This window comes from Leuresthes tenuis, unplaced genomic scaffold (assembly GCF_036924035.1).
Source record: "Leuresthes tenuis unplaced genomic scaffold, fLeuTen1.0.hap1 SCAF_11, whole genome shotgun sequence".
NCBI classification, from domain to species: domain Eukaryota; kingdom Metazoa; phylum Chordata; class Actinopteri; order Atheriniformes; family Atherinopsidae; genus Leuresthes; species Leuresthes tenuis.
In genome coordinates this window covers 28243516-28266660 of record NW_027325365.1, presented here as the reverse complement: position 1 = coordinate 28266660, position 23145 = coordinate 28243516, and the positions used below count along the sequence as shown (strand labels likewise).

The following is a 23145-nucleotide window of genomic DNA, read 5'->3' as shown; positions in this document are numbered from 1 at the left end:
GGTTTGGACAACGCTTTTTTCCTCTGGCATATGGAAAACAAACATGTCAGAAGTAGAAGACAATGATTCATTATTTGGCCGTTTTAATCAAACCAGCCCCGACTGGTTGGTTAATAAACTACAGGGGAAGGTGGAATTTGGCTTATGGCTGCTCAGCCTGTGCCAGTCATGCATATGATGCAAAGGTCATTGTAGCGGTGGGTTGTGGTTTAGGGGGAGAAGTAGAGCCGAGTGGTTCAGGAAGCAGTATCCAGGTGACCCTCACAAGCAAAGCAGGGTGTTTCTGAGCGGACTGATTTTCACTTCAAATGAAGCAGTCCTACATATGACTGTAAGTTTAGTATGTGCACACTCAATGTGTTCCACTCTAAAAAAGCACCAACTCTGGCGTGCAGATGGATCCACGGTGAGTAAAATAAGTGTGTGATCTACACCAAAAACACTGTGGATCTACACCAGGAAATAACAAACAAGTAAGAGAAACACTGCTACACTGGAGCCTGAACAAATTCTTGACACAAATTACATGTCCACAGCTGCAGCAGGTGGCGATGCTGCGGGCCAGATGCTGGTGGCCAGGTGAGGGAAGCAGTCAGATATGAATGGGCAGCATCTGCTCCAGGCTCAGACCGAGAAACAGACAGACCATACTGGGAGAACTGCTGTACCCTCTCCACCCTGTGTGTTTATCAGAACCCATGAGCCACTTTCCTGTACTCTAACCCTGGCCACACAATACAATTTCCAGCATTTTATGTTGCAGGTGTGTGTATTCAATTCAATTTAGTTCAGTTTTATTTACACAGCATCAAATCACAACAAATGTCATACATCTACAGTCATAATCCAGGTAATTAAATTCCAGACTAGTCCAATTCATACAGAACAAATTAAAAAACAGAGTTGCTTAGCCAAGCTATATAGATAACAGATTCAATTGTCCATGGCATAAAAAGGAGCAGAGCTGCATTAAACCAAGCAAAGATCTTCTACTCTGTACCTGAAGGAGTCATGCCATTTTGTGTCACTCTACAAAACTCCAGTTTCTTTATTGGATTTCAGTCTAGAAACAGTTTGCTTCATTTGCGTACAAACTGATTTGAATTGTTCCTCTTCTGCAAAGCTTCTGGAGACTGAATCATCTGGTCAGTCAGTACATTGGTATAGCCAAAGGTAGACATGATGCCATCTTTTAGATCGCATCACGGTGCTAGTTCTAGCTAAATATGATGACTCCATGTGATCACAATTCTTTGGTGTCATCCAACCAAAGAGGCATTGCCCTTTTGTTTTTACAGGTCGACCGTACAGATAAAATCATCATTAGGAGGGCTCCGATTAGCAGTTCTACGGCTCCTTTCATACCTCCTGACAACTGCTGCAGCCATGTTTCACAAACTTTTTTTTTTTTTAAAATTCCAAGGGCTTTTTGTTTACACATGAAGCCTTGATGTTGAAGAACCCAGAGATCACAATATGAACAGTTAACGTTTTCACAGCTAATTATGCAGCCCTACTCGTGCAATCAGGCCAACAAGAAAAAAGTGCACTCGATTTTGTTCCTTTAACCCGTGTGATCACAGATGTACTAACTTATGCATGGTTCTTATTTTCAATAACTAATTTTCTCTAACTAGTAACATATCAGGCAGTTCTAATTTTTGAGAGGTAATACAACTTAGAATCATAATATGTTTCAGTGATATTGCACAGAGACCTAAGCTGTGATCTAATACTACGATTTTTCAGGTGAAATCAAAATTAGGACCAGCTTAGCTCTTAAAGTTTATTTCATATCATTAATGTCAAACTTAATTACTGCTGGTTAGTCATCAGAGCAGACACAAACTAACTTTTGAAGAAGACAAGAAGCCTATAGAGCCATGATTACAGGAACTGGAACCTTGTGGGGATCAAAGCTACACACTGGACAAAGCTAATGGGAATCTGTAGACCTCTCCCACTGTAACAATGTGCATATTGGGTAATTGAGTGCATACTTTATGTATTATGCAAGTGCAAGATGGGTGCTACTGGATTGATTCACGTCAAACCAATGTAGTTAGGTATGATTGCAAAGCAACAAATGCTGTTGTGAGGCAGCTGGTGTTGTGGTAAAGGTCACACCTGGTTTAATCCTGAGAAAGATGGGTCCTGAGAAGAGCTAACAGCCAAGCTTCTTTTCCTCTTCCCCACTGACGAGTCTAAACACTAGAGCAGACAGTAGAGGGGCAGGGGTCAAAATTACACAGCCTCTATCCACCTTTAGTCAAAATCAACATGAGTACAACAGCATCTTCTGTTTGCACCCACATGGTTTTTATCCTTCATGAGCAACTACCAGTGTCTTACACCTCTAGAAAAGCACAAGCTTTTGTACACATGTACCTACACAGGCCAACAAAAACACAGTGATACAGATGGTGATACAGATATGATCCTTCTGGCCATCAGTCTAGAAGAAACCACATGACTGTGATTTTCCTCTGTCAGGACAACCTCGAAAAGATCATCCCTGTACAGCAAAAAAGGGTCTGTAAATGGGAGAGATGCTTCATATCAAGTCTGACAGGGATCATAAAAATCTGTGCAGACAGGCAATACTATGTCTTAGAAAGGTCTGGGGGAAAAAAAACAGGGACTGCGAAAGCAAATGATAAAAGACCAAAGGTTGGCCATTTAGAGAGGAAAAATGCATATAAAATTTCTACAACATTTTTTCTTTTATCAGGTTCCACAGAAACATACAGTTTAACAAAGTAAAGTTGGTAATGGGCAATCAGTAACTGTTAAGATGTTCTCCGATGTAGCGCAGAACTGTTGTTACAGTTGTAGCACTGTGCATTAATTGTGAAAAAATACATTTCTTTTACTAAAAAACAGAAGCTTATATTACACAACAATGGCAACCAAACAGTCCATATTCAACAAGCAAGCTTGTGCACTGCAGTTAATTTGAAAAAAAAAAAAAAAAAAAGGTCCTACTGTTTGGAACTAATTCCAGAACTATATTTACCAAGCGACATTAACTGGATTTCTATTACCTTTTTTGATGTGCATTTAGAAGATGTGAACAAGAACAAGTTAATGGAAACTGTATATATTGCAAAAGCTTTCACTACTAAAAGTTCATATGATCACTTGAGATATATCATGTTTTTTTTTCTTGTTTCAGAGAAGACTTCTTACGGGGAATTAAAACATTACGATTTGTGTCTGACCTGCAAAAATGAAAATAACGTGACTCACCAGCTCTTCAGCAGTTTCCGGACTGAGCTAGCAAACAATTAATTCATGTGTCTGACCGGCTTCTTCCCAAATATAATATCCCAAATATTCCCTGGGATGAAAGTAATTATTGAAGAGGAGTTCTTCAGACTTTCATCTTAAGGATGTCCACCACAGCAGTTGTTTCCAACTTGGGCAACTACTCATTCAACTGAATGACAGCCACTAGCAGTGTAGCCAACCTCTGGCTTACATTCTGTAAACAGCATTGGTTTATGCATTGGTTATAAGCAAAGTCAGATTTTTTTTAATTTATTTTTTTGGTCATCTCTGATTCACCCTAATTGAACACATAATAACCTAGGCCGGAAAAACATACACCATCAGCACCGTCCCCACTGTGCACTGACATTTCCAAAATGGTACTCATCTCTCGCCAGCTGTTCTCATAAGCATATTTGTCATGAAAGTTATGGCTGACTTTCTATTTATGCTTTTTTTATCTAAACTTCCCACCATTTTACAAAAGTCGATCCTATGATCCAACATCCGGACAAATTTGCCAATTGCAGCTTGCAAACAACGCTCCAAACAAACTCACATTGTATTGTCACATCAGTCCCACCAGCTGCCACTGATCCAGTTCCTTTGAAAAAGTTGTTACATGCTACATGAATTTATATTACCAGTAATAGTTAACAATATTAGTTTTGCAGGTATGGCGAAATCTAAGAGCAGTAAATTTATTACAAAACGAGTGCGAGAACAGGAGACAAGACAGGTGAAGGAGTGTAGACACTGAAGACAGGCAGGTAAAACACAATCTGTGTTGATGAGATGTGGTAAATTAGTCAAATACAAAAGTAATACAGCTCAGCAGATGTTGAGGCTATTCTCTGCACTCAAGATTGTAAGATATAATTGAGAACACTATCACAATTCATATCTACACCAGAATAATGCAGAGTTTATAATGCATGAATTTTATATTTTAAAGGATTAAAAACACACCCCTGCGCAAACAACTTAAGGAGAGGCACCTGGATGTATGCTGTAAGGTGGCCATTGATGGTCCAAACCAGGAGGTCTTAGATAGAATAAAGACTGCATCAGGAGGTTCTACAGGATGAAACCAAGGAGGGCCAAATGTTCTGCCACTGGCTGTGCCTTGTGCGAGTAAATGGTGGTTAAGTTGACATGTAACTGAACTGAATGTTAAACAAAGCACATAAAAAAAAAAGAATGAATATGCTTTAAAATAATACTTTTTTTTCTTAAATTCACCTAATTTTAAGCCAGGAAAAACCCTGTATCATTTACCTTAAGTTACTGTAAAGTTACTGCTGATTGCAGGAACGAGACCACTAACATCATTTGTTGCAGTGAAGCTGTAGAAGCCGCTGACCTCATTGTTTCATCACTATTAAGTAGAGTATGAGCATTCAATACATCCATCCATTTTGTATGTCAGGGCATTAGTCCAACGCAGGGCAAACACAGAAACAAGACAAACAGCCATTCATACTCACTCTGAGGGTCCATTCAGAATCACCAGTGAAAGCATCACTTTCTATTAGGCTATTTTTTGGCTTTTTGGTGCCCCTTAAAGTTGTGGCCTGCATGTGCACAGAATTTGTATTTCATGTTTTAGGGGCTGACAAAACACCTCCAGAAGCCACCAAATATATCAAGAGACAAGATAAAGTAATGTTACAGTACTGAACAAACATAAGACTGCCATGCATCTATATACCATGATATAAATCATAAACATGCTCGCAAAAAGATTTTTAAAAAATTCTAGTTTTTCTGTAATATAGTTTTCAACTTGTTCAGATTTACATTTTTGGGATCTGAATGTGGCTTGTGTGTGAAATCAATACATGTGCAACATAATGCACATTGTATGTTGTACAGTATCATGTATTTTTTTGGACAGGCTGCAAACTTCCAAGATTTTAGAGTGAAATTTGTTAAAACTGAGCGAACATTTTTACGAACTACCGAGTCGGGAATCAGAACTGAGGGACGTTCTGGCTATGAGGCAACAGTTCTGACCATCAAACCACTATGCAGCCCCAGGAGTATTGTGCAGCTTTGTTCATTATCTTGAGCAGCTGTAAGAGCATTCCTCTGTGCATAATCAACTGCAGAGAAGTCCCCAGCACAGAGCCAGCCTTCTTTATCAGTTTGTTCAGTTTCTAAGAGTCTTTGCTCTGATGCTGCTGCTCCAATAGATGCTGCAAAGCAAATTGAACTCTTCACCACAGACGAGTATAGAAGATATACAGCATCTTAAGACATTAAAGGAACCATTTCTTTTTGGGTTTCTGATACACAAACACTTACAAATGGCTTATTACAGCCATGTGTAACAGCTCCTACAAAAACAGCTGCTGACAACACGATGACGCCGAGTTTATTTACTACAAACCAGGTAAAGGAAGCAATTGTTGTGTATTTTCAAAGAAGAAACAAGTTAAAGCCATAGAAGTTGGGAAAATTACAGTATATTTTGATGCCTTTGAAGTGAGATAGATATGGGTAATTTTAAGCCACTTAGAGATTATTTTCTCCTTCACCTTGAAAATCATCTGATGCATATTGAGAAGGTAGGTGGTCACTTGACTCATGAATAAGATTTCTAAAAGCTCTCAAAGCATTCATATCTGAGTGTGGAAATGCACCTAAACTAAAAAGATTGGCAAATTAAGAATTCGACATTGAAAGGTCAACATCATTACAATATTTTGAAGTAATTATGTCAAAGCAGCAAGTTATAACTACTTACTCTTTACTTCCATTTGTTCACACCGTTACTCATTAAAAAAAGTAAAAAAAAAATCAGCAACAAAGTGTTGCTCAACATTTTAGCTTTCTGAAGCTTTCCGATTCATCTTTTCTGAAGTTGCTAGTTTGCTTGGTTAAGCAACAAATTATAAAAAAGAATTTTGAGAAGTTTATGGGCCATTCTGATAAGACTAATATAATGTGAGGAGGGGTACAATGATTAATGTGTAGCTATGTGAGACTAGCTCTAACCAGCTATGTATGTGCATATGTGCTTTGTCTTAAAAAAAAAAAAATAAAATAAAATAAATAAATAAACAGCTGTTAGCTGTACATAAACAGAAAAGAATCTCACAGAACCAGTGTCACCACTTGGCCGCAGGTCTTCTGCTTGACGGGTTTGTGTTGTGCCGAAATCTTTGTCAGTTTCCCCATGCCACACATTTATAAGGTGTGGCTTGTAAGTATTATTCTACGCGCCAAATGCACCGTAAATATGAAATTCTACTCCGTGTTTTACGCTTGTTATGCCTGTATATTGCAGAGTGGGTTGACCAACATGACAAGTTCCATCGCGCAGTCACAGAAAGGAAAAAAGCTTTGGAAAAAAAAAAAGGGACATTGCAAACTGATGGATTCCTTTAATATTTATGTAATCACTTAGTTCAGTGCTGCTAAAAACATCCGCATTGAGTGTGGACAGCATAAACTAATTTAGGGGAGACATGACAGCACATACATTTGCTACAGTTTCTGAAAACAGGGTAACTTTGCAAATAACTACTGGTCATTGTTGGCTTTGAGTAGAAGCCCAGCAGTGTTGTGAATAAAAAGGAAATGAGGTGACGAATTCGTCTCCTGTTGCGGAGCTGTAGACTATACATGAGGGAGTTGGTGCTTCGTCAGCTCAGTTCCATGGATGACAGATCTTAGCTAGCTGCAGTTGTCTACCTCAGTGGGTTTCTGGCACAAGGCCCAGTATTTATGAAAACAAGATAAAAAATATACATCTGTGTGTTGGATTTGGAAGCAGATGAGCAGAAATGTTAGCTACTCTGCTCTATAGAGCTATTTATTGTTAACATAAAATAAGTCATGAATGATGGAATTATTTAATATACAAAGTGTATAAAAAGCAGGAATAATCATAAACAAGCCTTATGACTGTAGGTGTAATCAAATAACTGAAGGCAATTGTATTTTTTTTTTTTTTAAATCAAATCACAATATCAAACAAAGAGATTAAATAAGACTTTGGTTGGTATGTGATCACATCTTTTTTATGATGAGACTGGATCAGAGAGGAGGACCAGAAATACAGAGAGGAGAGGAGACTGACAGATGAGAGAAAGAGCAGCAGAAGAAAGTATAAAAGGTAGATGAAGGCGATAACACTGAAATGTCACAGTTCAAAGTGTTCTAACGGTTTCACAAAGAGCAGTTATTCATTTTTAAGGAGAAGTAAGAGTCACTCTAGTTCAGTCATTTAAGCCTATAATCTATTTTATCATTTTGGTATTCAGAGCAGTGCTGGCTGTGCAGTCTGAATAAGAGAACAGATGACAAGTTGGTTAGTCTGACAAAGGCCTTGATGTTGGACGATAGTGGCACACCTGCCTATTTCACTGGTTGGTTGTGTGGGTTTCTGCTTGAATGGAGATGCTTGCCTACTTCTGTTCTGTTTAAGTCTAGCATAATGGCAGTTTCACTCTAGAATGATTTGAAGACTGCTGACTACACAAATTCTTGCGTGAGTTGTAGTGGTTTTGATCTGTCACCATCATCTACAGACTGCAGACAGTCTGTACGTGAAGCAAGATACTCACTGACAATTTGGCGGAATTAATATACTGTACATGTGGGTACAGGGAGGAGAGAAGAAACTTGTAAGGGCAAGGACAAAGGAGAATGTAAGAGCCATGACGATACTCTATGTATGGGCAGAACAAGTGGTAGTGGTTGCTAACACAACAGATCATCATTAGAACCATAGTTGTTTTTTTGTTGTTTTTTTTTTTAAACAATGTCTTTGACATTTTTGCATTTTATAAACACAGGCAACAGAATAATAGACACATACTGAATCAGTCATACTTACACATTCACACATACCTTGCTTCAATCTAAGTCACAATTGTGGAGCTTTAGCAAATAAAGACATGAGTGCAAAACAAATGGGTTAAAAACATTCTTAGTATGAGGGACTTTTCAAGCAAAGTTCCGCAAAGTTCTCTATGATGTTCATATATAGTACCCAGAGATTAAAGAAGTCTTTCGCTTACCCATAGCGATTTATGTTAGCCTTTCCAAGTCAATACAATTTGCAAATTCTCAAATCCACACTTGTAATGAAGGTGCATCCATACTTTTCCAACACATGGCTATCACCCTCCTGGTCTGAAGAAGTCCAAAGTCCAGGGGTTTACTTGTTTTTAATGTACATGCAAATTCCTGTGGATATTTTCCCAGCATAAAGACTTTGGCATTAGATGGTAAACTAGCTTTACACATGTCTGACAGACATTTAACAACATCGTTCCAGAAGATTTGGATCTTTGAGCATTCCCACAGACAATGAATCAGTGTTCCTTTTTCATTCAATAATTTTGTGCATATATCTGGGATATGGTGGAATTGTTCAGGTGTCACATAATTCTAGTTAACCATTTGTATTGAAGTATGTTAAGTCTTGTGCTAATGGTTTGTTTTTGAGCTTTAAAACTAGCGTTATTCCATTCTATCTCATCTATGTCCTCTTGAATATCTATTTTCCAAGCATTTAATTTCTCCACTGTAGACAGAATGCTGTCATCAACCAGCAAATTATAGTATTTAGAGAGAAGTTCCTTACTTTCTAAATTTGAAAGTGTTATTTCCTCCAATTTTAAAAAAGGTGGTACATACATAATTTGTTTGTATCTGGAGGACATTAAGCTTTATAGTTTAGTTATAGTTATAGTAAGTATCTAAATAAATGCTTTCTTGGTATATTATACTTCAGAGACAGCTGGACAAAGGTAAGTAAAACTCCATCAACATATAGATCCATTATTTTTCCAACTCCCTTTCTACTCCAAAGCCTGAATCCACCATCTTTTTTTCCCCAGGGGTAAACTGTTCATTTCCCCAGATAGAAATGTACAGAATACTGATGCTGTATCAACTTAATGTTTATGTGCAGCATACCATGCTCTTACTTTGTTTTTAAGAAATGGGTTATTTGTGTGTCTTTGCAATATTTTAATTTTGGCAGAATATAAATCTAGTTTTATTGGTGAGTCAGGAACAGATTCTTGCTCCATGTTAACCCAGGATGGGGGTGTTTTACAGAAATAGTATGATGCACTGGTCAGTTGTGTAGCCATGTAATACCATCTAAGGCTGGGGAGTTGAAGTCCACCTCTCTCATATGGCAAGTATAGAAGTTTAAGACGAAGCCTGGCTTTTCTATTGTTCCAAATTAATTGGCCAATTAGTTTATTAAGTTTAGCATAGAATGAATTTGGCAGCAGCAGGGGAATTGCCTGGAAGTAATACAGGAATTTTGTTAGGCTTGATATTTTTAATATATTTATACGTCCAATCATGGAAATAGGTCATGTAGACCATTGGTTTAGTAATTTGCTAACCTAATCCACCAGGGGATCATAATGTTCTGTTATTAACTTCTTAAGGTCAGGGGTGATTTTAATTCCCAGGTACTTATAACCTCCCTTTGATATAATAAATAGATTGTCAACTGTAGAGGTTCATTTCTAATCTTTATTAAGAGGTGTAAACACTGATTTAGAGTTGTTGTAGCCAGAGGAAGATCCAAATTTTTCAATTAAAATAAGGTTAGGGATACTAGCTGTTAAATTGGTTAGAAAAACAAGATATCATCTGCAAAAAGGTAAATATGGTGTTGCATCCCTGCAAGATTGATACCCGATAGACCCTGGATAGGCTATGGCAAGGGGTTCAATTGTTAATATGAATAACATTGGATTTGGGGGCAGCCCTGGCGGGTTGATCTCTGTAGATTAAAAGGATTTGAGATATTGTTATTTGTCAGGATTTTAACAGTTGGGTCGGTATATAATAACTGGATCCATTTAAGAAAAGTCCCACTAATTCTGAATCTTGGAAGCACCTGAAATAAATAGTCCCACTAAATTCGGTCAAAGGTTCGACTTGCGTCCACTGATAGTATTGTAATATCCTTAGCATTATGCTTTTCATAGAGAATGTTTAAAACTAATGTTATGATACCCTCGTCTTTTCTGTATAAAACCTTGCTGGTCATCAATTATCAATTGGGGGAGGCGTTTATCTAATCTTCAGGATAGCACTTTATAGAAGATCTATATTGGGATGTGATATATTATAGAGGCATCACATCCCATCAAACTGATTGGTCTATACAACGGACACTATTGGGGGTTTAATCAGGTTTTAGTATTAAAATTATTCGGGCTAAGAACCATAGTAAGCATTTCTTTTTTTTTTTTTTTAAGACGCCCTGAATGAAAAGGTCTCATTTCAACCTTTCTTTTATGTTGACTGCTGCGACAGCTAACGTTAGCTGTTGACAGCTCACTTGCTATTTGCTGCACAGGAAGGTAAAGTGATGAAAGGGTAAAAAAGTCACTGTTCTGTCAAACAGTTAGTTGAAAACAGACTCGCATAGCACAGTCTTTGAGTTCAGATAGCTTTAAAAAAAAAAAAAAAAATTGGGGGTGAGATTTTGGGTGTCGTCAAGTTGCTTGCTGATATTCTAATTGTAGCTATGCACATTTTCTGTAGATAGCTGACACAGACACTAAATGCAAAGTTTATTCCGTTTGGGATTTCGCATAGCACTGATGCTGAAAACCTGTGTTGTTTTTTTCTCAATAAAGGAAACTATAAATAAGTGGGTAAATAAGAAGTGAATTATACCATCAATAATGGTATAAAGAGTCACAATCTTATCAATTTCCAACACAAAAAGGAACAGGATGTCTTCCACAGTACTGGAAAATTCTCCTTACTTGGGCTAAGGTTTAATAGCCGTTCCACACAGGCCTTCAGGATCCTGGGCTGACACCATCTGGACCTGCACTTATTCTCGTTCAGTCTATCCTGTTAACTTTTCACATGATTCGGTCCTGTCCTCTCACCTCTACATGCATGTCAACATTCTGTCATCTCTTTTCCATCAGCCTCCCATTTCTCTTGTTTTTGGGGCAGTACATGTCTGTGGTTACTGGCCCCTGCAGCCATACCAACTTTATCAAACGGTGTCTTTTCTCAGAAAACATTTTCTCTCCAGCTGCTCCTCCTCTCACCCTAAATGGTGGAGGGAGATGGCTGCTCACCCTGATGCAAACTTCACTACAACTGTGTGGCATGTGTCAGTGTGCATTGGTGAACTGAAATTGTATGCATGGCACTGACCTCCGCCTTGTGGTGCTGCTGCGATACAGCTCCTGCCTGCACAGTCCTTTGCCTTTGGTTATAACCAGGTTAACTAGATAACCGAAGGGCTTTTTAACCTTTGATCAAGGAGAGCAACTGAAGAACTTGCATTAATTCTGTCAGTTTGCCAACTGTTACATCTCACAATGGGGTTCCAGATACATTAAAGGAGCAGTGTGTAATATTTATGGTTAAAGAAATAAATATATAAAAGAAAGGAATATGATACATAACTATGGTGTTAGTGCTATATAGTCACCCTATGAAACGAGTCATTGCGTTTTTATTACTTTAGATTTCACCTTTTTATTTACATAAATCGCAGTCTGCTCTACACAAAGGCTTACATAGAAGGACACACTTGCATCGCCTTATTGATTACAGTGGCCTAAAAGGGACAAAGGGTAACGCAAGCGTGATTCGCCGCTACTTTGCAGACGAAGAAGCCGGATGTGATGTTGTAGAAAAAGAGGAAGGAGAAAGCGGTCGGATAATATATTTTGGAAGTTTTTCAATTTTGTGAAGTTATCTGAATAGACATGGCGGACCAAACTTACTGTTCTGCAAAACAAACCTCTAAAGACCACGAGTCGTCATCAAAGAAAAGAAAACATGACTAGTCCAAAAGGATTAGAGACAAAAGACAAGTAAATATCGGGGTCGCCTTTCCCAAATGGAGCATTAAAAGTGACGCCAAAGTTGCCTCTTTTCTGCTGGAAAGATAATTCAGCTCAGTGTTACTAATGTAAATAATAAATGTTGTTTGGTGGTTGTACCCTGTGCATGTTACGGAGATGAGCTGATCTGGTTAAACAAACCTAACGTTTTCTCCGTGTCCCTGTTGATTCACGTGAGTTTATGCACCAAAACTACTAAGTAGCTTTGTTAGCTGGGCAGAAATAACTCTGCGTCATGTTACGGAGATAATCTTCAAACCTCTTCATGTGAGGCAGCAGCTGTGTTCGTCCTGCCTCGCCCTGTCTGCTCAAGCAGCTCTGCCTCCTCGTCCTCTACCTCATCCACTTCCTCTCTCCTCCATCTCCCATTCCAGTGTTACACACTTCGAATGGTGAGAAAAAAAACGTGTTGCCTGCTAATGCTATCCCTCTATCAGACTAAATACAAACAGTATTTAGCCTTACATAGCAAATTTTAGCTTTTATTACCACACACCTGGGGTCTACAAAACACTAATATAATGCAGAACAACTAACAGTGACATTCACTGTAAGTTATCTTTTCACAGAATATCTAACCAAATGTGACATCTATTTGTAATTTATATCTCTAAAAGTAGCCTCGGAACTTGAGAAGGTGATTTCACTCGATGGAGAAGACATCGTAACAAATTTAAGTGATGGCGGCGTTAGGTAGTGTATGCTGCACGCAGCATCAGGTCACCGTAGTTTCCCCCAAGCGTGAAGTGTTGCGAAAATGACAGAATCTAGCAAATACCGTTCAAACGCACTTGGAAATTACAGAATCTGGCTCTTACACACTGCTTCTTTAATAATAAGTCTACTTATATTGACATTTTTACCTTTAATGATAGTTGCATTATTTATAAAATTAAAATTATATTTTTTTTTTACCATATTAATGGGCAATTTCTTTTTTTCTGACATATTGGCTACACCCTGAAATTACAGTTAAAGGTATATTGTTGCTTATATAATGTGAGTACAATGACCAACGAATGTTTTAGCAGTGTTTTTGCCCAGAACTGCTACCCTGACACTTCATGATGAAAAATCAGCCCCAAGCTGAAGCTCTACATGGCACACAGCGGCATCATGGTTCAAGTTACGCAAGCGACACAAGTTACACAGCTAGTGTGCATGCTCAAATCTGTTAGCATGTGAGCGGAAATGACAATCATAACATGTCTCAACAGCCCACAACTGATAGGAGTCCAGCTCTGAGGAATGTGCTTATCAAGTTTAAGTACCGCTTGATATCCTGGATAAATATACAATCAATTTCCAAATAACCATCTACACCCTAACCCCCTGGACTCTGGATCCTGGAGGTGACGCCTTTGCCTTCCTAGAATAAAACAAAATTAAATAAACTTACTTGCAGCCCACTAATGAACTGGGAAGGGAACTGAACAAATGTAACAAAACATCACAATGGAACACCTCTGAACTTATCAATTCTTTTACCGAAGAAGCTGGAGCTGCGGCAATGCAGACTGGAAACCAACATCATCATACAGGTGTGGTGCAGAGAGGAAGAGACGGTCCACAGCACAGCTGTAAAACTATTCATGCACCAGCAACACAATGAAATTTCTTTAATTTCCAGCAGGGTTGTGTATCATGAAGACAAGGGCTGTTGCTACCTTTTACCAACACAGCAGAGCATGTGTAACAGACTGTAAATATCTTTAGTCTTAACATCGGGGCCGTGTTTAGCTCAGTCTTCTTGAAGAAGAAAGTCACAATGAAAACAGTATTACTTAATTTCCTCAGTTTTTCCGACGACATCAGCTCTCAGCTAAAGCCCTTCACACTTACTGTACAGGCAGCGAAAGTGATGGGAGGGTGAACTGTGCAATCACTTAACAAGTTTTAAAAGATTTGTACCCTAGTTTTCTGAGATGAGGGTCTAAAATGTTTTCCAACTGTCCAGTTAATTAGTTTAGATTTTTATTCACATCAGATAGCACAGCATCAGATAGGTTTCAGTTTGTTCACATTGGAAACCTTCTCATCACTGCGAAAGACTAATAAATGGTAGGCTGTAGACCTTTTCCATTGCAAACATTTTAACATGGAAAAATAGGACAAGCACAGGTGTATCAATGAGGGCCACATTCCACCTAGGATTATTTTTTTTTTACTCTTCTGCATGTTTTACAACTAACCAGCATGCCAGTGGCAGAAGTGGAATGCTGCCCCCATTGACACACCTGAGCTGAATACCAAAGTATTTATTCATATATTACAAGTTACATTTTTCAACATAATATACAACACTGATACTGCTCATTGAATTTTTTTTCTAATATTGCACTGCCCGGTGAAAACTTGTGAAGTGTGCATGTTTCCTCAATAGAAAATGGACAATGGCAGGTGCCGCTATACCACAGTAGACTTTATTCACCAACAAATTTGTACTTAAGTTCTTACTTTCTTTGGTAAGAACAAATCTTCTGAATACTAAGAGTACTCTTACACATTATAGTGCTGACATGTTTGAACAACATGTGTCTTCTGTTGTCAAGTTCAATAAAATACAATAAAGTATACAGTAATAACTGCCAGATTTTTAAATAACTTTTGGTCATTCACAAACATGTTATTTTAAAATTAATCAAGTATTAATTTACATTAAGTTAACTGGAAACTGTGCTAAACAAAATAGCATATTTACTGTTGCTGCTCTTTCATGTCAAGGGTGATTTATTTGTATAGAGTTATAAATACATATCTGTATGCTTAAGACTACCAAAAGCTGTCTTCAGGACCAATGCAATCCTTTGAAGTCAGCACTGTAGAGCCATACGCAACAATCCAACCTTATTCCATCACATGAGCAGGTTCTCTCAACCAGAAACATTTCAGTGGGAACTGGTAACGGGGTGGTGGGGGCTGTGGGTACAATAAATCAGCTGGCCACACAATACACAAAGTTTCCAAATACAGCTAAATAACAAGTTGCAGTCAAGAGGGGATTTAATTCTACTGCTGGTCTTCCTTACACCATTGGTGCAATAGACTGCATATACGTACGTTAAAGCCCCCTTGCCAGATCCATTTCTATACCTCAACCCCAAGCATAGATCACTCTATAAATGTTCAACTCATTTGCGACTCCCAGAACCACCTGATGAATGTGGTCTCCTCCTTCCCATGAGGAACACATGGCTACTTTATCTTACAAAACAGCTCTGTGCGCATGTACCTAAAACAAGGAGCAACTGGTGACGCATGGCATGGTGGTACATATCTATTAACAATTAACTTTCCTAAGAGAGAGGCTTTTTAATCATGATTTGTTTTCTTAGGAGACTATAGGTTAATAACACCACTGACCAACCCTCAGACTCACCAGAATGCTGGATGTGTCTGCACACGACCCTTTAGTCTCATGCCCTTTTATGGGCATTTTACGGCATTTACCTATACAAATTAGACAGCTGGCATGTTCTTTCAGTTTATGAAAAGACTGGCATTCATCAATCTAAGAGCAAAGAAGAGAATAATTTTTGCAGTTTAAGAACATGTTAATGAAGCTGACGTTTTCTTTAGAAATTTTTGACATTTAAAAAATTTAAGAAAATTCTTAAGAATATGTTGGTGGATGAGCCCAAGTGTCCGGAGCCCCCCTTGCTTGTCTTCTTCTCATAGTGCATCCAGTGGTTAACTCTTCCCCTGCACATTGGGTTGTTCCCATGATTAAAAGACGATATGATTGATAAGACTACATTCATCCCTGGTCTAGTTCTGACATTTACTTACCCTTTGTGGACACGTTTGACTGTGAACTGCAGAGACCAGTTTGCACCAGAACTGTTTTCCATGCGAAATAAGCTGATATTAACCCTGCGCTCCGATAACTTTCAAACATAGCCAGCATTAGAATCTTTAGTAAAATGTGCTGAAGTAGCTGTCCAGTGGTATGGTACACCAAACAGCCCTCACTCACCTGGCACATTAAGGAGCCCTGGGAGCACTTTACCATATTTTTGCTGCCTTACATCCCAACCCTAGGCAGGTGCCATTATAACAAGATGTGCTTTACCTCACTCACTGGTTTTTAATGATGTTGTAACCAATAGGTGCAGCATCAAAATACCACTATAACACTATTATATGACGTACAGCTGTTTATTACTTACTGTATAGGGCCCTTCTATAAGCCATGCAGCAAGTATAAGACCTGCAGTACCCTTACCTTGTTACAGTGACGGCCAATCCCCATGAGAAAGTTGTCTGGTTTGATGTCTCTATGGATGAAGTTCTTTGTGTGTACATACTCAATTCTGCTGATCATCTGAAGAAGGGAAAGAGAAGAACAGAAAGAGGGAACAGGCATAGTTAAACATTTTGGTAAATTGCTCACTATCCCATCACTTACCTACTGCTACGAGAGTGCAAAGGTAAAATATGAAAGATTTCGATCTCAAGCAACTCTTCTTTTTCAGGGATGTGTCAGGACAACTGGCACATATTCCAGTTTTTCACTTGATGGATTTTAACACGTTATCTTCTCTCAGCCAAAAGCCAAGACAAGAACATGACACCATCAACATCAAGGCAATGCATTATTAATTAACTTATTCTTTCTTGCAATTACATGATAAAATGGCACGATTACCACACACAGACTATAATCCTGCATGTTGGCACCAGTACCTTGTTGCTGTGTTTCTGCATCATCCCAATAACAGCTTTTAACAGATAGTCTTTCACAATCAAAGAGGTAGCTGTGTGTATGTCATTGTTACCTGGTCTGCCAGCATAAGGACTGTTTTCATTGTGAAGCGGCGAGAGCAGAAGTTAAACAGATCCTCCAGACTGGGTCCCAGCAGATCCATGACTAGGACATTGTAGTCTTTCTCTTGGCCATACCACCTGATGACAAGAGCAACATAAAGAACGCTTTTGTCTTTAAAAGGTGATCTCAGTCACAGGTTATATCAACACATCAACAGATTGGGCTCTTTATGCTCTGGGACTGCGGGAAAGAAAATCTGACACACAAACTGATTTTTTTAGTTTAGCAGATGTTGGACACAATTAAGGTTGGGTATCAGACATGTACTTTAACAGGTAGTGGGTAAATTATGTCAATACTATCATGATTCATATTCCCTTAATTTATGTCATATAAAGGTAGCTCAAAAATGTGGGCGAGTGTGCGACTGTAGCTTCTTTCACACAATCCATTTCAAGTCCTCACTGATGTGTTTTTGTTCTACATCAGTACCCTGTGTACAAGCACAGAGGCAGGATGGGAGGTGGAAAATTTGCCTCTGAGGCACCAGAGGTAGTCGCAGAGCTGAAAATGAAATGTATATGAAGGGGAGCAAGAATTACAGAATGTGCGACTCTTAGCACGACTCCAACTAACAAATTGCATTTGTTAATAGAGACGCACCAGAGTTTTACAACAATGAAAATACTGAATGTGTTGTCAAAGTACTTTAGTAGGACTGGGTTATCAGAGGATAACTAGTCCATTAAGTCTCATTGATCAGGGTTCCTCATAAGCACTGGATATTTTTTTCCCTCAAAGTGGTTTACGAAGATCAGATGTCAGATATTTATAAAAAAAACCATAGCTTTATCTGAGGACATAATATGCATATCTTTATGGAATGTAGTACTACCAGTAACAAGAAGATAAGTTATTCTACTCAAGACAAGATGCCACACTAGCAAGGCTCACACTGTCACTATACATCCATCTAGATTTTATAAAACTGGTTAACATAAGATTTAGGCATATGATATTGTATCCCTCCCTCTTTGCTCTGCTTTTACCCAATTGAAATCGTAGCTCCTCTAGGATCAGTGAACATCCCTAACTTCATTTGTATGCGACATATTTAAACAGACCAATGTTCCACTCAGTCTTCTTTAAATCTTTTGGTACATACAGTTATTCCATTTGTAGAACTAAGATCCACTTGCTTAGCATAGCCTCCACTCTCCCTCCATCTTCTACTTTGATTTGCTCACTGTGTAAGGTAATTAGTTACTCCTCAGCCTCCTAACAAGTAAAAGGACCCACCAAAGGACCCAACAAGTAAACATTCACAAGACAAATGATACTTAACAATCTGCCACTTGTACCAGAACTTTCACATACTGTAAACCTACAGTAACAGACGAGTGTGACAGCAGCTCAGTCAGGGACAGAGGCTGGAACACATTACACGGTTAGGTTGGGCCATGCAGGTTATATCAATTAAAGAGAAATGACTAGATCCTCACGAAAATTTTGAAAACAGATTTTTCAGAGTGTACCACTGCATTGCAAGTTAATCTGCATGCATAGGAATTCTCAGACATATCCAAGTGATCTCTGTATTGTTACAAGATAGCCTTACTGGATCAGTTTTCCATTAAGGCAGGAATTGTGCGCAGATGGATTAAAGGAGCCATAAAAGACTGGATCGAGTTTGCATGCCAATGAGTCTTTTGCACAGACTAAAGTTTATTACCGAGTTCCACAGGGTTTTGTGTCAGGACCTCAAAAGATGCCAAGAGCACCTCTCATCACACTGCTCATTTAAATCTCCATATATGTTTATATGTTGCTTGTTGTTCCCTCTGTTCTGTCCTTTCAACCTCCAACCAGTCAAGGCACACGGCTGCCATTCTTGGTTCTGTTGGAGGTTGTTTCTTTTTGAAAAGGGAGGTTTTTTTTCTTCTTCTTTCCACCGTCACCTCATCCATGCTCAGGACAGGCATTTAATCAAAGACAAGTTTATGTGTGATCCGTTGATCTCCAAAGCCAGACAAGTTTTTTTTATGATTTGGCATTTTATGAATTAGGTTAATTTGACAGAATTGTTGTATTACAATGAACTGGAATAGAATTGCCTTGAATTGGACTACATCTTTGAAGAAGAAGAAAGACAAAAAAAAACATACAACCCCCAGCAAAAATGATGGAAACATCACGCTTAAAATAGTTTGAAACAGATTTTGTTAAAAATGTAATAAACAAATCACAGTTATGACAAAAACTATTAAATAGCTGATCTTTCTGGCTTCACCAAAAAAAATAGCAAAAAAGGTTTTGATAAAATTATTTTAAAATGGATAACAGATGATAGACTCACATTGTATTTTGTATCTGTATAACAAAGATGTGTAAATGTGTAAATGAGTGTCTAGTTTAAGAGTTCTTGTTGAACTTCAGGAGCTGCTGACTGACATAAAGCATGGCCCTAAAAAAAAAAAAAAAAAAAAAAGAGTTGTCAGTGGAAACAATCGACAGGATAATAAAATTCCTTCAAGAAGGTAATTTAACTCAGGATGTACCAAAAGATGCTGGTTGTTCCCGGTCAGCTGTGTCTGAAATTTGGAGCAAGTCCAAACAAAAAGAGAAAGTTGTAAAAGGGGAAACTGACAGGTCGACCAAGGCAGACATCAAAGAGTCAGAACAGAAAAGTCAAAGCAATTTGTCTGAAAATGTACAACATTAAAACAACTATTGTTCTGCACTGACTTTTAGTCAGTTCCCCTTTCTTTATATGAACCACTAGGGTGGAGTCAATGTGAGCAAACAACAAAAACTATGAGGGGAAAAAAGAATGAGGAAAACACTGAAACTGTGATGGGTGGTGACTGGATAAAAAATAATCCAGGATGTAAGAGTAGAGGAGTGGCAGCAAGACTAACAGGTTGGACAAGCTCCAACAAGACTATGTTGCAACATCAAGGCAGCATGAGTACAATTCTACAAGCAACGGAAAAGTCTACTGAAAAAATATAAAAAACATAGAACCTTTGCCTTCAGCTATGAGGCGAAACTCCCAGGAACTTTGAAGTTATGTGGTTGAAACCTTCCAAACCCAAATCCAGCTCATTATTCCATTGGGCTGTGTGTTTGCAATAGTAACTGCTACAGCGTGTGAAGAACAGGCTGCTCAACAAACATGAAATTGTTGGACAGTTGACATCAAGTATCACGGATAATCACTGACAGGTTTCAACAAGGAAAAATAAATTAAGGCATCACATTAGCTGTTTTTCCGTTGGCCAAATCAGAGAACTGCATGATCATTTCCATCAGTCCAAATCCCAAGAAAGAGCGTGAATGTCAATGTCGTGCTCTGCTTTATCTGGACTTTAATAATCTGCAACAAGATTAGCTGACAAGAAAGAAACAAAAGAATGTCTTCAAAAACTCAGAGTTTTCTCTAAAACTGCTTTGTGAAATGGACCCCAGGTCTAACCACAACATGGTAATACTAACAACAACAAAGGATATATTTGGGCGGCTACTTGAGTTCGCACTGAGCTCCAATCTGTGTGGCTCTTCGCTGCTGGGAAGGTCTACAGCGTCAGTCGCGGTGTGTAACGCATCATCAGCTCTGTCAGACTCGTCTGGGCATTTTTTTCAGCCGATTTAAAATGTTAAATCGGCATCGGATTGGGCAGTGAAAGTGGGGAACTCTGATTGGCTGTAGAGTATAGTGAACAAACTCTGTAACAAGTTTGTGCCACTTTAACTTTTGTTTTGGTGCATAAAACTTAAATCCTTAAAAACATCCATGAACAAAACAGTTTCAATCTAAATGCAGGTTTTTGAGTCTGAACACATTAAAAAAAACTATCTGAACTGCAACCATTTTAAATGATAAAGACTGAACTAATAATCACCCAACTTCAGACAGATGTTTTGTTTGTTTTTTTTTTTGTTTTTTTTTATTAATTTTCACTTTCCTAAATATTTTGTAGACTTCTGCTCTATTCTGCATGACAAAATTGTGTCCTTTGGCACACATGTACGTTGTCCAGTAGGAGGTTGTCTTTGCAGGGAGCTGAGGAGCAATTTTAATCAGTTGCTAAAAAGAATAATAGATCAGGTTAGTAGACAGTTCTGTTTTACCTTGGACAATCAGCTGCAGCACACACAGAGTTGTCTTTGTCTGAGCCAAATGAACAAGAGAAAATGGTTTCAAAGTGTTTGAGATGAGGCTTCTGCTCGCTGTCCGATTATAGATCAATAGTTTAATGTTAACACTAACTGTTAAAAGTATTATGACAAAACCAAGGATTGGTGATTTACCTCACTTGTTTTAATGTCCAATTAAATATTAAATAACACTCAAGCACTGTGGTTCTTTCCATTACTTTCACTGGCATGTAAAAGTGTGACTAATGCCATCACTTTCACAGACTGACCAAGATTTGAATGTGACACATCTAATGCAAATAAAAGAGCTTTAGTGTGTCCAGGACGCTTCATTTCAACTCTGGTTGATCTGGAATTTTAGAATTGGAAAACTGGAGTTATGGATGTCTTTAAAAGCCCAGATGAGCTTTTGACAATAAAGCAGTATCCTTTTTCATTTGTGTTTCGCCTTTTGGCACAAATAAAGATACCTTTGCTAACCCAACACTGCTTGTTCTCATAATTGACACATGTCAAACTAAGATGGCTCAGCCCAACATCACCGTGTTGTTACACACATCAAGTCAGAGTCGCAAAATCGCCAGAGTACAAAAACTCCATTGGTTAGAGTGGAGAGGTTGGTGTGTACCAGCTTGGTGTGTGTAGATGCACAGGAGGCAGGATTGTTTAAACTCTGTTACTAACTCCCGAACCAATTCAGAGCATATCAGCGGGGGATAAACTTTGACCCACCTACTGCTTTTATACTTTCATACCTGACATAATGAACAACAAAGGTGCATCTGTCCTGGCTTAAAAGGAAGATGTGGAAGGTGTATGTGAGGCTGTGATACAAGAATAGTGGTGTTGCTGCTATGAACTACAGTCATTAAATTTGCTGTAAAATTACAGATTGGACAAAATTTTGAGCTCACACCTAAATTCAGAGTTGAATTTGCCAGAGCTTGGGAGTAGCTCTCTCCACATTAACACAGGATTAAAACATTAAATAATAACAATAATAAAAAAAAACATAAATAAACTACAGTTTTAACTCAGAGATTCAATCTTAATCTTTACATTTTTTAAATATCAGACCTTCACCAGATTAGATTAAAAGGGTTTGTTGCTGGATTTAACTACATAACATCACTGCTCTAAAGTACCAACTCTAGTGTTTGAATGATTTACAACAATAATTAATAGTTTTATTATCAACATCCTTGCCAAATAAAAATCTACATGCAGCCCAATCACAAATTTTTTTGTTAAAGCCACACTTCAATTAACAGTTAGCAATTAGCTTATTATGGAAGCTTTAATCGGTTGCAGATTAGTTGTCACTATCTCTTGGAAGCCAATTATGTATGTTATACTGTCCACAAAATGTTGTTATAGATGTTAACTGAAACAGTGTCTGTGCACAGCTCAATTCTCGCCATTTGAGGCTACACTTCACCCTCAATAGTTACTTCAACAGCACATATTCGGCCACATCGTTATAGAGTGAAGCTATGCCATGTAACGATTGAAATCACCCCGTGAAAACGTACTTTCACCGTGGAGCTTAGCCTGTTGTGCCCGCTCCTTAGCTCCGCCGCCATTTTCTAGCAGGGAGAGGAAGACATGTTGGGAGCTAGCACAACAAAAGAGGAGCGGCCATTTCCATCTACATAGCTTTTCCTCGCTCTGGCAGCTGTTATTCTGGATCAAAGTGTACAACTGAGGCCTGCACGGGGTTGACAGCAAGAAACTCGAGTAAAGTGGAAACCCTATGAGATTCTATTCTTGTGAGGAGATTAAGTAATGTTAGGCTGATTAGCAACCTTAATGCCAACGAGACTGCTACCACTTCACGGTGGCACTAGGTGTCCCAAAGGAAACGATATCACACGAACATAATGAGACACTTTACCTCCATAGTCGGAAAAGGACACAGAGAAAAAGATTTTCTTTTTACCTGATGTGTGGAATCCCGACACCTCCTTGTAAGATCTTGTACAGCTTGCTTTCATATAACAACTGTGGGTGTCTGGCTTTTTGTGATTCCAATTTAACAGCTACCTCCTGAAAATGAGAAAAAGATAGCATGTATTTCTGGATGTG

The 23145-nt window shown here is 38.4% G+C and overlaps 1 protein-coding gene across 4 annotated transcripts in view; it reads right to left on the bottom strand.

Moving 5' to 3' along the window:
- The window catches only part of csnk1a1 (casein kinase 1, alpha 1), a 39379-nt gene that overhangs the window by 15283 nt on the left and 951 nt on the right, over nucleotides 1-23145 (bottom strand). For 3 of the 4 annotated variants that reach the window (XM_072396259.1, XM_072396261.1, XM_072396260.1), the window contains exons 2-5: nucleotides 23000-23106; nucleotides 16913-17039; nucleotides 16360-16458; nucleotides 2128-2211 (exon numbers count right to left, since the gene is read on the bottom strand). In XM_072396259.1, the coding sequence (XP_072252360.1) occupies nucleotides 2128-2211; nucleotides 16360-16458; nucleotides 16913-17039; nucleotides 23000-23106 (417 nt within the window). The remainder of the gene's footprint in view (nucleotides 1-2127; nucleotides 2212-16359; nucleotides 16459-16912; nucleotides 17040-22999; nucleotides 23107-23145) is intronic. The other variant, XM_072396262.1, reaches the window with a different exon arrangement.